The sequence below is a fragment of the Miniopterus natalensis genome, chromosome 5, assembly GCF_054644295.1.
Source record: "Miniopterus natalensis isolate mMinNat1 chromosome 5, mMinNat1.hap1, whole genome shotgun sequence".
In the NCBI taxonomy this organism is placed as follows: domain Eukaryota; kingdom Metazoa; phylum Chordata; class Mammalia; order Chiroptera; family Miniopteridae; genus Miniopterus; species Miniopterus natalensis.
The window spans coordinates 57,482,518-57,500,574 of NC_142085.1; the positions used below are offsets into that span (position 1 = coordinate 57,482,518).

The 18,057-nt window shown below is 41.1% G+C and overlaps 1 protein-coding gene across 1 annotated transcript in view; it reads left to right on the forward strand.

Moving 5' to 3' along the window:
- The window catches only part of FIG4 (FIG4 phosphoinositide 5-phosphatase), a 95,861-nt gene extending 78,051 nt beyond the window's left edge, over window positions 1-17,810 (forward strand). The window contains exon 23 of the mRNA XM_016217536.2: window positions 16,990-17,810. Coding sequence (XP_016073022.1) covers window positions 16,990-17,167 — 178 coding nt within the window. The 3' untranslated portion in view covers window positions 17,168-17,810. The remainder of the gene's footprint in view (window positions 1-16,989) is intronic.
- Window positions 17,811-18,057: the final 247 nt, after the last annotated feature.

Here is an 18,057-nt window from a genome sequence, read left to right on the forward strand (position 1 = left end):
GTGTTCTTAAAGGTAAAGTTAATTTCTTGTAGGCAGCATATCATTGTTTTTTACTGTATTCTGTCACTCTGTCTTTTTATTGGAGAATCTAATCCATTTATGTTTAAAGAAGTTATTGCCAGGTAAGGGCTTACTGTTGCCACTTTGTTCGTTGTTTCCTGCTTATAGGTTCTTACTCCCTGCTTCTTCTCTTGGTGCCTTCCTCTGCAATTTTTGACTTTTTGTAGCATTACACTTTGGCTCTTTTATCATATCATTTGTGTATGTACTACAGGTTATTTGTGGGTACTATGAGGCTTACCTAAAATATCTTATATTTGTAACACTGTATTTTAAGCCGATAATAACTTTAATAGCATACGGAAACTTTATGTTTTTACATTTCCCCCTTACGTTTTAGGTTACTGATATTACTCTTTACATTTTTTATATTATCTATCCAATAAAAATTATTTTAGTTATGGTTATTTTTAATGTTTGTTATTTGACTTTTAAACTAGAGTTTCAAGTGAATTATACACCACCATTACAATATTAGAGAATCTGACTTTGACTGTATATTTACAGTTCCCAGTGAGATTTACACACTCATGTTTTTGCGATATTAATTAGCATCCTTTTATTTCCACTTTCACCGAGCTCCCTGGCCAGACAGAGCCATAAGCTTAGCTCTGCAGCTGGAAAGAGGATCTAGCTGGGATCTCTTTTCAGCTGTAGCTGCAAGGAGGAATGTAGTCTTCCAAAATCTGAGTGCTGGTTACTATAAGCTCCACCTCCTTTGTTTCTGATTCTCTGTGGTCAAGCCCCTCAGTTTCCCCAGTGATCCCTGTGAATCAAGACCCAAGGAGCCTCCTCGGAAGTACCATGCAATGCTGGGAGCACTGGATAGCCAACTGGGCTCTTTTTCCCTCACACTGTAGAAACTCTAAGCCCAGGGGGACACCCTCAGCTCAGTGCTGTGACAGCCCAGGGGAGGCGCAGTGAGGTCGAGTGTTGCCACTTCTCTTATGCTTCTAATGTTGTCCTTTTCCATCTCTGTGGGTAAAGGGGGTTCTGGGATTTTCACAGTAATATCTTGTCTACAGATAGCTGGTAGTTGGTCTTATGAGGGGGGTTGAAGTGGGGAATGACCTATATTGCCATCCTGCTCCATGATTTTCTGGTTTTCAGTTCCCTGTTGCTACCAAATTGCTGAAGCTCTTCAAAAGAATTTCCACCCATATGTAACTAGCTCTTGGAATCCCTTGATCAACCTAACTAGAATTAAACCATAATTTCCTGATTTTCATTTGCCTGTTGTTCCAGGAAGCACTAAAAGGTTTGCTTTATTTTTGTATGTAATTTACTCTTGGAATCTTATAATTAAAAAATATATATATGGCAGTTTGATTCAGTTTCAAAGAATGAAAATTTTTACATTTTTAAAAATCTTCCCTCTCAAGCCCACTTCCCCTCAGCTTGTAAAACACTCTTTGTGAGGTGGTTTACATCCATTAGCGAAGGGTCACGGTGTCTGTTCTGTGTGTGTGATGTCACCAAAACACAATTAAGCCCCAAAACATCCGAGTAAAATGTATCCTTCTCTTATCTGAAAGGAAAGAGGGATTGAGACTATCTTGACTTTTTTAACCATTTTGTTTTGCTACTTATAATTATTAGAAGTTCATTACTAAATGTCAAAATAAAGTCAGTTAGTGCTTTTTAAGCATTGTACATCAAAGTAATACTTCTGTGGAAATAAAACTCTTTTAGGTTTGTTTCAAAAGATGAGTAGCTAAATTGGTAGTTTCTCTATCATGTGGTTAGAAAACAGGAAAGTAAATAGACTAAACACAGTTAGTATATTCAGATACATTTAATTTAATAATAGAATAGAGCTAGGAAAAAACATTCTGATAATCTCAGAAGCATCAGTAAATGTTTAGCAGATAGAAAAAGAGTTAAAGTGTTATTTAGGTATTTGGGGGGAAACTCTAAATAGAATTATATTTGAAGTTTCTCAGACCAGTAACTTTATCCCACACACTGTTTTCTACTCATTATTTTTATCAGCCCAAATATTTTGTTTTTACTTGTTTTGAACAATTTTAACACAGTAGGTAATTCTCTCCTTGGATTTTCTCATGCGGTAACAGTAGGTAATACTCTCCTCGGATTTTCGCATGCTGTAACAAACCAGTTATTGGTTTTTTATAGATCGTCTAGATGATATAAATAAATTGAATTTATTGTTTACTAGTTTAAATTTATTATTTCATTTTAGCCTTCATTTTATTTTACTTATTTATTTTTTTACACCTGGAATCTTGGGTATTTCTCAATAGCCTCATAATGAGAAAATCAATTGGTGTCCTCTGAGTTTTTCATTTACTCTTTCTTCCCAAAGCCTGCCTATAATGGCTTCTAGAGGTACAAAGATATAATCAGACTTGTGTAGAGAGGGGCTCTTCTCAGAATGTCCCATTAGCATGCATTTAGTGCATATCAGGACCATGAAATCTGGGAACTGGAAAATACCTGGAGATCACTGGATTCAGTCTGATTTTTCTAAGAAAATAAGGCCTGGAGAAGGTCAGCAGTTCCATCAGAGTTACAAAACCTTTAAATGATAAAATTAGGACTCAAATTCATTTCTTTGGGACTTAAACCCTAAGTCCAATAACATGCTATCCTGAGCCAGGCAGCTGGAATTTCCCCAACCCATACTACTACTGGGGGCAATGAAAAGTGGGAGAGCCTCCCCCAGGAGCGTGGATAGTAACAAACAGTGACATCTAGCAGGTTGTCACCAAAGGAAGAAAGGGAAAAAGTTAAGCATAAACCAGTGAGTTTCAAAATATGGCCTGTAAACTCCTGGGGGTTGTGAGACCCTTTCAGTGGGTGGTCATTTTTCTTCACTGCTACACACTTATTTGGTCCTTTTAAGATACTTTCTGTTCCAAATAACAGAATATCTAACTCAACTGGTTTAAACTCTAAGATAATGTACATTCTTGACTTCGCTAGAAGACTGCACATAGGGCAGGTTCCAGAGTTGGTTGGTTCAGGAGCTTCATAGGATCATTAAGTGCCCAGTTCCTTTCCATCTCTTTGCTCTCACATCTTCAGGCTGCTAGCAGGGTGGCTACAGCAGGTCCAGTCCCACAGTCAGACACAGTATTGCCTAAGGGAGAAAAGGAACATTTTCCCTGTGTCTCCTCCTCGGGAGCATGGGCCCCAGTCCCTGCCCCGCAGACTTCTCATGCTTCAGTGGCCAGGATTGGGTCACAAACCAGTCCCTAAACTTGTCACTGCCAACGGCCATGGGCTGTGATTGGCTTAAAACAATCATTTTGGGGGACATGGATATGAAGAAGTCATTCACAATGACATAGTTATTCAAAAACAAAACAAAAAACTCCTTAGCCAGTTAACTGGCACTTCATTCGCACAGGTGCCCAATAAGAGGGGCAGCACGAACCTGTGGAAAGAACCCTAAGCCTGAGGATTGGGAGCCCTTGGATCTGGTGCCACGTCTAATATTGTTGAGCCGTGGTCCTTCCCTGTCCTTCCCGTGCCCCCTCCTCTGTAAAATGAGGGCTTGGACTAGAGCACTAGTTCTGACATCCCCTGGTTCATTGGTCCCTTTACTCACCCACTAACTCCTTCATTCAGTAATATGTATAGAGTGCTTACTCTGTTGTTGAAGTCACAGGGAAGGAAGGATACAAACCTGCACTAGAATGCGGCCTGTGTAACCGCAGCAGATGTTCTTCCTCTTGTACTGCGCTCACATTGAAAGCCCAAAGGGAAGTAAGCTCTAAACTGTTTCTTTACTTGTAGAATAAACTGTTTAATGCCCTGAGCAAAGAGCCCTTGCCACAAAGCTCATTAGCAAACAGTTACATCGTGAGAATTCTCATGAAAATTTAAAATTTATTCAGAAATGAGAACATAGACCCACAAATGTATTCTGAGAAAGATAAGCCTTTGTCCTCGGGAAAGACCCTTGTGGGCCTGGCTGTCTGTGATTGTTGCAGTTCCCTCAGCATCAGAAAGTGTGATGTAGAGAAGCAGGCCGTCAAGAGAACAGAGACAGCCAAGAGAAACGAGACTGTGTTCTCTGAATACCCAAGGGGACCCTTACACTTTATTTTTTAGATAAAATGCTTAGAACAGTTTTATTTTTAAAAAACTAAGCCACTAAAATTTTGGAGACTTTTCTCGTGTGCATTGTTCTCTGCGACCAAGGTCTATAGGTTTAGTACCTATGTATTTTTCTATGTACTTTATTGTTTCAGATATTATATTTAGGTCTTTGTCCACTTTGAATTAATTTTTGTACATGGGGGCAAACTAATCTAGTTTCATTCTTTCCCATATGGCTTTCCAATTCTCCCAGCACCATTTATTGAGGAGGCTTTCTTTTCCTCATTGTGTGTTTTTGGCTCCCTTATCAAAAATTACTTGCCCAAATAAATACCTGTGGTTTTATTTCTGGGCTCTCAACTCTGTTCTATTGGTCTGTGTGTTCTTCTGTCAGTACCATGCTGATTTGATAATTATAGCTCTGTAGTATTATTTGAAGACAGGTAGTGTGATACCTCTGGCTTCATTTTTTTTTCTCAGGATCACTTTGGCTATTTGGGGTCTTTTGTGGTTCCATACAGATCTGGTGATTTTTTTGGTTCTATTTCTTTAAAAAATGACATTGGGATTTTGATGGGGATTGCATTAAATCTGTATATTGCTTTGGGTAATATGGCCACTTTAACTATGTTGATTCTTCCAATACTATATCAAACACATAATATCTTTCCATTTCATGTGTCTTTTTCAGTATCTCTTAATAATGCTTTGTAGTTTTCAGTATATAGGTCCTTCACATTCTTTGTTAAGTTTATTCCTAGGTATTTCCATTTCTTTTTCTGAAGTTTCATTGTTAGTATATAAGGAAGCAATGGGTTTTTGTACATTGATTTTTGTACCCTGCAACTTTACTGTATTTGTTTATTGTTTTTTATAGTTTTTTGGTGGAGTCTTTAGGGTTTTCTATATACAGAATCATGTCATCTGAAAAAAATCACACTTTCACTTCTTCCTTTTCAATTTGGATCCCTTTTATTTCTTTCTCTGCCTGATTGCTCTGGCCAGGGCTTCCAGAACTGTGTTGGATAAGAGTGGTGAGAGTGGGCATCCATTCATGTCTTGCTCCTGATTCAGAGGAAAAAATTTCAGTGTTTTACCATTGAGTATGATATTGGCTGAGAGTTTGTCATATATGGTCTTTATTATGTTGAGATACTTTCCTTCTATACCCATTTTATTGAGTATTTTGATCATAAATGGATGCTGTATCTTATCAAATGCTTTATTGTTTGTTTTGTTAATGTGGTGTGTTACAGTGATTGATTTGTGTATGTTGAACCATCCTTGTGCCCCTGGAATGAACCCCACTTGATCGTGGTGCGTTATTTTTTAAATATATTGTTGTATTCGATTTGCTAGTATTTTGTTTCGGGCTTTTGCATCTGTATTCATCAGAAGTATTGGTCTGCAGGTTTTGTTTTTTCAGTGTTATCCTTGTCAGGTTTTGGCATCAGGGTTATGTTGGCCTCATAAAATATGTTCATGTTAGGAAGTATGGCCTCTTCTTCAGTTTTTTGGGAGAGTTTGAGAAGGATAGGTGTCAAATCCTCTTTGAATGTTTGGTAGAATTCACTGGTGAAGCCATCTGGTCCGACCATGACACTTTGAAAAATGGAGGCCAATTATATTGAAGAGTGGTCCTCAGTCTGGGTTTGCCATGATTGTCTTCAGGTTACCAATCTTTGGCAGTGTGGGAGCCAGTCCTCAGGCTGGCTCTGCCTCCTGTTCACACCCTTGTGCAGTCTCCTCCCACATGGCACCAGAGCTGATTTTTGTGACCAAGAGCATATAGCAGAAGTGATCAGGTTATAAAAGTGGTCTCTTAGATCACTTGCTCTTGGGAAGCAAGCTTCGTCTGTAAGCAGCTCTATGGATAGGCCCAAATGGCAAGGAAATGAAGTGTCTAGCCAACAGCCAGTGAGACACTGAGGCCTCCCAACCACGTTCAGTGGGCTTGGAAGTGGATTCTTCAGCCCCAGTTAAACATTGAGTTAACTGTGGTCCTGGCTGACAGCTTTAACTTTGACCTTATGAGAGACCTTGAACCAGAATAACCCAACTAAGCCACTCCCAGATTCCTGACCCCCAGAAACTGTGCCATAATACGTGTTTGTTGGCTTAAGGTACCTAATGAATACAGGCAGCAATAGCACAGAAGTGATGGAGGTTCTTTTCATTGCCTCCTGTCAGGTGGCACACATTTCATTGCATCTCATTTCTCATGGTCTTTATTCCAATCCGTTGATTAAAGTGGTTTCCTCTGGGCTTTTCCACTGTGCAGTTGCTCTTTTTTTCCCCTTTTAATTTTTTAAATTTTTTTATTTTATTTTTAAAATATATCTTTATTGATTTCAGAAAGGAGATGTAGAGAGAGAGATAGAAACATCAATGATGAGAGAGTCATTGATCATGCCCGCAACCCGGGCATGTGCCCTGACAGGGAATCGAACCCTGATCGCCTGGATCCTAGGTCAACGCTTAACCACTGAGCCATGCCTGGCCAGGCTCCCCTTTTAATTTTTTTTAATATGTCCTTATTGATTTCAGAGAGAGGAAGGGAAAGGGAGAGAGACAGAAACATCAATGATGAGAGTCATTGATCGACTGCCTCCTGTATGCCTCCTACTGGGGATCAAGCCCACAACCCTGGGCATGTGCCCTGACCGGGAATCTAACCGCGATCTCCTGGACCATAAGTCGATGCTCAACCGCTGAGCCACGCAAGTGGGGCTTTCTCCCTCTTTTAATTACTGACTGTTTTATGGGAGATACTTTGAAACTATGTAAATAACCCTTCATCAGTCTCAATTTTTTTTAACTTTTCTCAGTATAAGATCTTGGTTTCCTATTTTATTCATTGGGGAATAATTTGTTGCGATCATTATTTATTTTGATGTTCAAATTGTCCCAAATTTCACACAAGTCCCTTTAACTTGGTTACTATGTTCTTAGGACATTTCCTCATCATTTTTTGAGCACTTGCTTGATTCTGGCACAAGATGTTCTAATCTCATCATGTTCTTTGCTGGCCCTAGCCCTGAAATCAGTCATTTTTCTAAGGATCCCTAGTTCCTTTTAGTGGAAAACAGCATTAAAGCCAAGATCTGGGCACGAGGTGTGACTATTGCCATTGGGGTGTTGCTGCTCCCAGGCCCATTCATAGAACATACACTTAATTACATATACAGATATATGTTAATATATGCAGATCTGTATATGTAAATGTATACATACATACAGGGTGTCCCAAAAATATGTGTACACACTTTAGCAGCTGGTAGCTCAATTTTGAAAATGAAATGCATTTTAATAGACACTGCCTTTCTAGTTATTCCAAGTATGTGTACACACTTTTGGGAAACACCCTATATATGTATATACAAGTATACACTACATATGTGTTTTGTATATTATGTAATATAAATGTATTTATAAATATAAATAAAGGTAAATATACATATTTAAATCTATAAGTTCATACTGACACCTCTCTTTGTAGGGTACTCTCTTTTTCTATCTTTCTCCCTTTCCATGTTAGTACTTTCTTCTACAGTGAGAAACTAGGCTCCTGTTTCCCTTATTATATTTATTTATTTGATTGATTCCTCCATACATAACCAGTCTCCCATCTCCACTGCATCCACCCTTTCCCAAACATGGATGCCCTCCATTCAGGCTCTGACTCCATTGCAGCATACCCACCTGATGAATGCCCACCTCATCCCCTTGCCGCAGGCCACCTCTCCGCATGGATACCCACACCCACTTCTCCTTACTCAGGCTCCAGCGTACCTCCTCAGGGCACCCTTACACATGCACACCCTCCTCACCCACAGCTTTCACTCCCCACCCGGATCTGTCCTCTGTTGGGGCGCCCTCCTCATTCTCTGCCCTTTGAGAACAGCTTGTTATGCCCTCAATGTGCAACCTGTCCTTTATTGGCAGAACAGACTCAGCGCTGGGTAGGATAGCCAGTCCCTGTGTCCAGTGGCTCAAAGCCACTTAAGTGTTCTCTTATTAAACAACAGCTGAAATGTTCAAGTTATAACCTATAAACAATGCAGCCAAATACTGTTGGCCACTCCCTCGGTGTTTGTAATCAAAACACAGCTGGAACAGAGAAAAACTGCATTTCATTTTGTAACAAGATAGATAATATGCTCTGCAGATGGGAGAGAAACCATACAGTTTATAAATTGCACCCTAAATTGGCAGTTTTCCCCATTTCAAATCCAAAAGTCATTCTGCTTTATTTCTCTAAAACCAAAACTTCTTTTAGAAACACAAATAACACTTTTATTTTACAGTTCTCAGAGAGAATGTAAAACCACTGTCATTCTGTTGTACCTGGACCAATAAAAATATCAATGGCTATGGCCAAAACATTAAACATTAAAGTACTACTATTGCCACTCATATATGTGCCTGTGGTAGACTATCCTATTTCTCTCCTTGGGCAACAAATGTACATGTGCCCAGTTGCTGGAAGTAGCCCCTTCCCACTAGAACCATCTAGGAACAGGGGTCACCTGGGAGCCTGGCTACTTGCTTCTGGGTAAAGCAAGAGAGAGATGGAGCTGGATATGCTTTGCTCATTGGCTGGCTATGGTGATCAGAATTCAGTTGCAGAAAAAAAATTATCCACTCTAAGTAGTTTCAACAGAAAGTAATTTATTATAGGATTTTAGGTGGTTTTCAGAATCACTGGAGGGCCAAAGAAGCAGACCATAGAGCAAGCTTCCAGGAACAATTCCCAAAACCATATGGCAAACTGTCGGAGTGGCTGCTGCATCTGCCTTGATCAGGGAGCTGTCACAGCAGCTGCTGGCTGCAAAACCAGCCATCTCAGCCCTAATCAGGAAGCTGCCACTGCAGTGGCCAGCTGACAGCCATGGCACCTTTGCCACAGTCTGCAAAATGGATACCATACATCTTGCTTCTTTACATATGGCTCAGTTCCAGATCTTAGCCTTCTGTAGTACAAGTGGTGGGTAGAACCTAAATCACATTTTGAACACGAATTGCAAGGGAACCTGGGGTATTACTTTTTGCTTTTGAGCCTCTGCACACTAGTAGAGGAGTTCAGGTGGCTACTATGAAATCTAATCTGTTATCTGTCACAGTCTGTTCCTCCAGCTATCCAATTACCCATGCATACTCCTCTTGCTATAAGTAAAACCCACCCTCCACCCCCACTAAGTTACTGCATCCTACTCAAAGTCCACGATCTCTGGGTTTTGTGCAGTTCTCTTTATTAGGTCCAGATGAGGCTTCTTCTGATGTAGTGACCTATAAACAAGAAGACTGCCTGCCTGCTTCCAAAATACAGTGGCAAAGGGAAAGAAAAACTCTCATTCAGAAAGGAGGAGAATGGGAAACATACAGGTGCCGTTGCAGTTAGCAGTGACCAAATTCCATTGTGCAAGAATGAGGAAGGCACCCTCCTTGGGTAGTGGAGTAAGGTCTTTGGTATACTAGCCATCTCCCATTAGCTGCAATAAAAGCATAGCTGATGGGCAGTCATTTTTTAATGTCCCTAAGGCTAGTTGTACTTCTGCTGCCAATAGGCACCACCTGATTAACCAGATGCAGATGAACTACATGACTAAGGGTTCTACCACCTCCTCCCCACTTCCACCTCTGACAAGCTTATAACAGCCTCTAAGGCTCTTGTGTGTATTGCATTGATCATATATATATGGCTATAGTTACCCTTTAAGAGCACGATGTTCCAACTCTACCTAAGAAATAGCAAATGTTGGTTGCAATATGTTATCTAGATTTATTGGCTCCATTACCCCAGATGCTCATCAACTATACTTTTGTTTCAATATCTGCACAATAGGCTGGACATTGTAAAAGCAGGTTCACATGGACTCATTTGAAGTATATCACTTTGTGGGGAGGATTGAAATACATATATATTGCTCTTTCCTCAGCATTGTGTTTAAAGAATATATACATGTATAAAATGTATTAGTGTATATAGACATATATATAAATATGTTGATTATGTGTGTGTACACATAACACTGATTTTTCATTTAGTGGATCTGATGATAAGTCTTCAACAGATAGAGTTTAGCAGCCTTAGACATTACAGATGCTTCAATTTCTCTGAGCTGTATTAAGGTCATTTGTACTTTCATCTGTAAATAATTGTTCTGGGTTGTTGATGGTGCTTAGGGTTAGGCCTAAAATCCTCAACTTTTGCAAGACTGCATGCCTTTCATGGACATGGCTCCCTGACAGGCTGGAGGCAGATAAGTGTCTGAGAAACACACACAATAAGGGTTTTGCTGTCCCGATGCTCTCTCCATAACCAAAATGCCACCTATCGCTCTCCATTCAAAATCTTTAAAGACTCCCTCTGTTCTAAGGGGTTGAGATTCCTTGTTGTTGAGCCTTTGAAGGGCCTTGTATGCATCTCCGGTCTGCAAGGCAGTACATTTTCTGGTCCAGCATTACAGATTTTTTTCTTTACTTCCTTCTTATCACTCCTTTTGCTCCTTTTAATAGTTTGTTTAGGGACTGGCATTATTGTCATCTTTGAATTTTAACCTGCCTCTGAAATTTCTAACCTCCCTTTCAGTGTCTCTGCTGGAAGACAGTCTAATCATCCCATTATAACAGCAGCTGTTGAAAGGATTTGGAAATGTTTGCATTTGAAGGAATCAGATTTGTTTACTGTTTTATGTCATGTTGATTAGCTCTCAATGGCATAATAAGATTGAAATATTGGACTTTGTTGGGGATCATGTATTCGATTCACAGCATTTTGTGTGTATATAGATTTGTGTGTATACACTTGTTTCTTTTAGCGGGAGTAAAAAGAGAAATAATTATTCTTTACCTTACAATGTTTAGAATTGTCACCGGCTAATAGCATGGGTTTTTAATGGCCCAATCATAGTTAAGTGCTTGCCTCTCAAGCCTGCCACCTTTACTGTGTGGAATCATATGTATCTACCCAAAGACATGTAAAAGTGCCCAAGGGGGGCAAGGCAGCAAATAACACTGAGTTTTTACCCAATTTCCAGCACTGAAATGGGTCTTACAGAGTATATAAAAGCAAATATAGGTAGAGCCTGCTGTCTAGGATCCCAGATATAGGGGTATATTTGGCCTTTTGTTTTGTTTTATTAGAGGTGGCTCGAAGATTGACACTTTCCTCTTGATTTCATCCCATTTAGTAAATTTATTAATCTCTGAGTCATGATTTTCTCACCTCTTAAGGGGGATAACAACTCACCCCTCCTGCCTCACCCTTGTTTTTGAGCCCCTTTGATAGCTTTACCCCCTAGAAAGCACCACCTATGGGTTATCTGAGGAAAGGAACCTAAGGAAGGGCAAAGCTCCTGATGGGAATCCTAGCTTCCCTGTAGTCGAGAGTGATCCAGATCACACTGAATTCAGGTTCTGCGTTTCAAAACTCAAGGTAAAATCATCCTTAACCACACATTGTTCACTCATTCAGTGAATAATTATTGAGCACGTACCATGTGTCAGGTGCTCTTCTGGGCATTGGGGGTAAAGGAGCAATAGAGATGAAGTTCACATGCAAGTAAGTAAATACACACATAAAGGATTGGACAGTGATAAGCGCTATGCAGAAGCATATTGTGTTAGGGTAATGGGCTGAGAAAGACATAAAAGTACCCAGAATTTCTGAGGGAAAAGTAAGAGGAAATTGGCTCTAAAACAGTCCATCCGGTAGAACCTCCTTTGACAATAGAAACATTCCATATCTGCGCTGTCTAATGCAGGGACCATTAGCTGCGTGTGGCTGTCGGGTGCCTAAAATAATGGCTAGTGCTGCTGAGGAACTAATTTTAAATTTTATTTAATTTTAATTAATTTAAACATAAATTTAAATAGCCACGTGTGACTCCTGGCTACCATATGGGCAAGCACAGTTCGAGAGTTTGATTTTTAACATGAAGAAGCAAACACCTCACTGCGTCGCCGTGGCAGGAGACTCCAGGTAGATGCCAGTGTGTGAGGAACCTCTTGGGAAGATACAAGCAGCCCAGCGAGGGCACTAAAGAGAAGCAATGGGTGGGCACATAAAACCCATTAGATTGGCACCGCAAACTAAGGGCTGAAAGGCCCGGCAAATATTAAAGGCTAGAAAGAGAGAAAATCGTACCATGGTAATGTGTACACTGGTCCTCTCTGCCAGTTAGATGATAAGGGTCATCATTTCCTAATCGAAATTCCAAAACTGGCGGAAAGACAACTAGACTAATGATCACAGGCTAGTGCTGTTGGAGATTTGCTGAGGTTTTGCTCCACTGAGCCCAGAGCATCTGGTCGATGTGAACATGCCCCTAATTATAGTTTTCTCCTAGAAAGTAGAGAAAGTAATGAAAGAAATGACCTAATGATGATCGTCAATAATAAAGGGGTTGGTCAAGGTCTCCCGTAAGGTCGTCTTTAGCTATGATATTCTTTTGATTCTGTGACTCAGTCATGACCAACACAGAATGACTTGGTGAGGCGAAAACAGCCATGTTGGGAGAAAACTTGGAGTTTGTGGTGGCAACAGAGGGGACCACTGGAAGGGAAACTTATTGTGTCTAGAACCGTTACTAAATTTTCTGGAAATGCCAAATGGGGTTTGATGTATGCCAAAATGCAAATGATAGGAAGAGTATAAGATTTTAACATATGGAAAAGTATCACATATATAAAATTATTGACAATTACACAAAATATTACCTAGTTTTTCTATCACCAGCTACAAATCATCATGACATTACTAAATTCAGAAGACATTTCAGTCTGACCAATTAAATATTTTCTTGTGAAACCAACATGTTTATTGGGTATTAGTCAGAAAAAACTTCAACAGGGATTGAACTTTAAAAGGGACTCAGACATTAGTTCTGCATCCAAGTGCGAGAGACGGTTAAGATGAGACACGGTCAGAGTTTAACGGAGCGAGGAGCACCACACTTAAGAACGAGGATGAAAGGGCGCCAGTACGATTTTCTTTAAGCATGTGGTGTGTCTGATGGATTTCTGCCCGGAGTGCTGCTCTTCTGTGAATGGGAACCGCAGCCAAGGCTGAGTGTCCTCCGTCCTCGGTGGCTGAGTGCACCCAGCAGATGGATCACGCGGCCCATAAATGAGCCGCCAATACATTGTTCCAAACAAGACCGTAACATCCCTTGAGGGGTGAAACAGAGCTCTCCTCAGAGATGGAGCTAGGTAGTGTAGGTAAAAAGAAGTGAGCTTGCAACTTTGTAACTGTAATATTTTGTCTCCACAAATACAACTAGCATTTGAATTAGGGGCAAGAGTTGTTATGCCGTTGGCGACTGTGAGGAGAAGCTGGAAAAAAATCTTCCCTCTGTTTATGGTCAGCAGAGAAAAGTGGATCCGTTTTTTTTCCCCACCATGAAAGTGCACAATAAGCCAACTCTCTCTACTGGAATGAGTAAAAAATGTAGTCTTACAGTTTTCACATCATTTAGTGTTTGAATACTATGGGGGGTTTTTATATCGAGAAAGAGATGCCATGAAAGCTAATAAAGAGACAATACCATGTAGCATGTAGTATTGGGAATGTTAGTAGGTTTACGTTCATTTCTGCCCAGAGCCTTCAGAGTCAAAATGCCAGCCAGCAGCCCCTTGGGAGGGTCTTGGATGTTTTTTCCTTCTTGCCTGCATTGGATATGTGTAAGCCAACAGGGATTCATTAGGAAATGTGTGGCGAATCTGATATTGCTGCTTATCTTTACAATTAAATGTTAAATGATGCTCTCAGCATAGGTTATGATAGAACATCATTCTCAAAGGGGATGCTCTTGCTTTAAAATATTCAGTTTTGCTCACTGTCCACAAATAAGGTATTTGTAGCATTTTAGATACTTTTGGATTCCTTAGACCAGAGATTCTTAAATTCTACCAAGTATCAGAATCACCTGGAGGACTTGTTGCACCTTTGCTGCTCCCACCCCTGGAGTTTCTGATTCTGTGGGTCTGGAGTAGGCCTGTGAACCTGCATTTCTAACAAGTTTCTAGGTGGCGCGGATGCTGCTGGCCTGGAGACCACACCTAGAGAACCTTTGCCTTGACTCTGAGGAACTCACTCTGATTTTGGGTATGCCTTAAGCTTCTTTCTGGCCCAAGTCCATTAACAAACATTTTAACATTACAATTTTGTCGTTTAATATAGACTTTGAGTCTGTAAGAATGAAAAGGACGGGGGGCCCGTTGATGCATTTTCTGACTCCCTACATTGTTTTGAAACTATAGTGAGGTGGCGTTGGAGCCCGCGACCCACCAGCCACTCGGCCTGGCCCCATTTAAAGCCGATGCTTGGCATTCTGTATCTAGTGTTTGTAAGGGTTTCCCGTTGCTCCACGCGGCAGTGAAGCGATTTACTGAGAATGAGGGTGAGGACTCCTGGTTGGTTTACTGAGACCCAAGGCACTGGGTGCACGTGGCTGATCTGTGGCCCTGTTTGTGGCTGTCCCAGCCCCGCGTCATCAGACAGTTGCCAAGCCCTGGGCCTGTTACCTCCCACAGCCTGCCTGCCTGTGTCTTCAGCTGAGTCCTTTGAAGGACAAAGCAATGACTGGGTGACTTGGCATTTTCCCTTCTTAGCTGCATTAAGGTTTAGTTCCCAGACCGTGTTTTGCTCCATTCGTTGGATGTCTGGCGTGATTTTAGCCGGAGAGGCCGTCATTAAGGCACAAAGGGTTCCGGGCAAAGGTCTGGCGTCAAAGACAGGACAGAAATCATCAGTCCCATTTAAAAATTGACTTGAAATGTCTCATCTGTAAAATGGAGAAAATGAACTAAGATAATATATGTGCAGGGGAGGTGGTACACGCGTGTAGACTGTGTGGTACAGGAGGCGTTGCTGTGGCTGGTGCTTTGATGACAATCTCTGAAAAGGCCAATGGAGCCTCCTTTTAAAGGTCAGATTAAAATGATTTGACTCTGAATATTATCAACTGTTAAAGGATTCTAGCATCTCACTTTGAATTATGTAAATGCCTGTGGAGTTGCTGTGCTTTGCGAGAGGAAACTGAGAAGAGTTCATATGCTGATTATCCTGATTACCCACCACTAGGACGTGTCAGCCACAGACAGTACAGTAGCTGGAGCTTTTGTACTTTGAAGAAAAGCACTACTGCCAGGCTGGGGTATGATGGGTTCAGAATCTCAGGATTCTTTCACCTTCGCCATTAACTTCTTTTAACTTGGAGTGAACCAGTTCATCCTTAGGTTTTTGTTTACTTAAATGAGGATCCATTCTAAAATTATGTGAAATTGTCAAGAGTGCTTTGAAAAAAATGGAAGTATTTCATAAACTATATACCAAATTTGAGTTGAAATATATTACTGAGGTGAAAACAATTGAGATGAGCTCCAGGGGTCCCAGCTAACTAAAAAGTCAAGCATCCAGAATGCCTTCCCGATTCCTCTGATAAGATGCGCAAAGCTAAGTCCCAGCCCAGCAGAATGGGTTCTGTGGACTTTCTCTCTTTGGGTCATCTTGGTGCCCTGGCGTGGAGAGCTCCCCTCCACCTGGCAGGGCCAGCCCTGGGCCAAGGGGTCGAGGGTGTTTTCATTGCACTCCCAGCCCCTCACTGCGTTGTTTTAGATTACCATCCTCCCCTACTGGTGACATCTTCTTGGCCTTCCACCCACACTCTGCACAGACTCTGCATCGAACCTGCCTTGGCTGACTCATCCCTTGAGGAATTGCCTCCAGCTAAGAATGTAATAACCAGTAGTTGCTCAGCCTTCCTCCAGTAGAGGGTGTGTCAGACACTGGGCTGCATTATGACAAGGCCTTTCTGGAGACAGCGCCTTCCTCAAGGGATGGATGGCAATCTTAAGCACTAGGCTAGGTGGGGTAGGGAGGGAAGGGTATTTTGAATAGAGAGGTTCTTGGGTGCTTTTCAGATCATCTCAGGAAGGAAGGAAGCTGCCTAGGACAGATCCACAACCCCTCATCCTAAAGCCTGAGGCCAGATGTGTTTCAGAATTCAGAATTTTGGGGATGTTTGAATACCCAGATGGTACATACGCCTTGTAATAATGTCGCCAGTGTGATTTGAGGCCTTGTCTGATAATTAAACACAGTAATATTCACATGAAGCGGGATGAGTATTGTCGGTTCATGTCAGGATGTGCCTCCAAAGGGGTTTCATTGGATCAGTTTTTACTAGCAAAGTAACATTAGGTTATTAAAGCTTTTAGAGTTTCAGAATTGCAGATAAGAATTATGCGCCTATAGTTATTAACAGTGGTTCACATTTACTGAGCACTTACAGTGTACCAGGCATAAGTGAGCCCTTTACATACATAAACTCATTTACTCCTCTCATCAGCCTGCGAGGTAGGAATTACTAGCATCTTCTACTTCACCGATTCCTACTAAATCTTCCTTTGAAAAACTATTGATAACTGTTAGAACTAATAAATGAATTCAGTAAATTGTGGGATATAAAATCAATATACCAAAAAAAAAAAAAAAAAAAAAGATGTGGCCAAGGAGCAAAGAGTCTGTACGGCCCCCGCCTAGAGTTTCTCCAGTCGTGTGAGGGGGGCAGGTGAGGCAGGTGGATGCACAGACATGGGTGTGCCCGAGGCTGTGGAACAGAGGGGGGTGCCCAGCCGGTGCTTCAGGAAGGCTCCCCGGGCAGGTGCTGGTCCAGCGCTGTCCTGTAGGCAGGCAGGGAAGCCAGTCCAGAGGGGCAGAGGTCACAGTAGCCCGTCGTTACTACTGAGTCCACATGTTCAAGGTGAGCAGCACTCAGACGCTTTGCCACCCCAGCTCTCTGAGGTCCTTCTCTTTATTTTCTTTAATGTAGCCCTCTCTTCTCTTCTCTTTTATAGAACACCCATCTCAGCTTTCTCACAAGACAATATCTATGAAGTTCAGCCTCCCAGGGTAGACAGAAAATCTACCGAGATCTTCCAGGCCCACATCCAGGCCAGTCAAGGTATCATGCAGCCCCTCGGAAGAGAAGACACCTCTGTGTACCGAGAATACATCAGAAACCGCTACCTGTGAAGAGAGAGCAGGTCCTCCTGGTGGCCCTGAGGGGGGCCAACAGAGTCAGTTTTGTTATGTTGTAATCTGCTTTGCCTCATTTTCAAAGGGTGATTTCCTATCAGTCCTTTACAACTGAAGGTTTTTCCTCTTTTTGAAACTGGGGAATTATAAATCATAAAGAAATGACTGAATATTTTGCTGTCATTGCCTTTGCTTTATTTTAAAAATACTTTGTTTAGAAATGCAGTCAATATAGTATCACACCATCACATTAAGAAATTAATTTAACAGGTATTTATTGAGCACCTGTTGGGTGTCAGGTGCTGTGGCAGGGTCTGGGAGTATCACAGTAAACAAAACGGACCAGTAAATTCTTCTCTTGTGCAAAATGAAGTCAGATTATTTTTCTTTGTAGTTGACATATTTTTTATTTATTCTGATGGTTTTTATGTTAACTTTGTGTTATGATAAAAAAAATGTATTACTTTGAAAGCCCTGAAATATTTATGGGTATAGATGTCAACAAAGTACTCTCTAATGAGCCAAATACTAGTCATTGTAAATCTGGGAAGTAAACAGGAGTTCTTTGAACTATATTTACCATTTTCCTATAGGTATGAAATTATGTAAAATTAAACATTAAAAGTTAGTTACCTGCAAAGCTTTTGTAGTGTGCAGTTGTGTCACATGTTTTGACTTTGGGTGTCCAGTCCGGGTTGACTCATCACATGCACATATGGTCTGTTCTCTATTCAGTTCAACAGCACATGGACAACGCTCTGCATTTTCTAACAGTTTAACAGATTTTTTGATCTCAGTATGTCTATGCTTTTCCCCCCACAAGTTGTCTCAGTTCTCCCTCCTTATAAATAAAACAGAGAAGAAAGCCAAGCATCTAATGGGAGAAG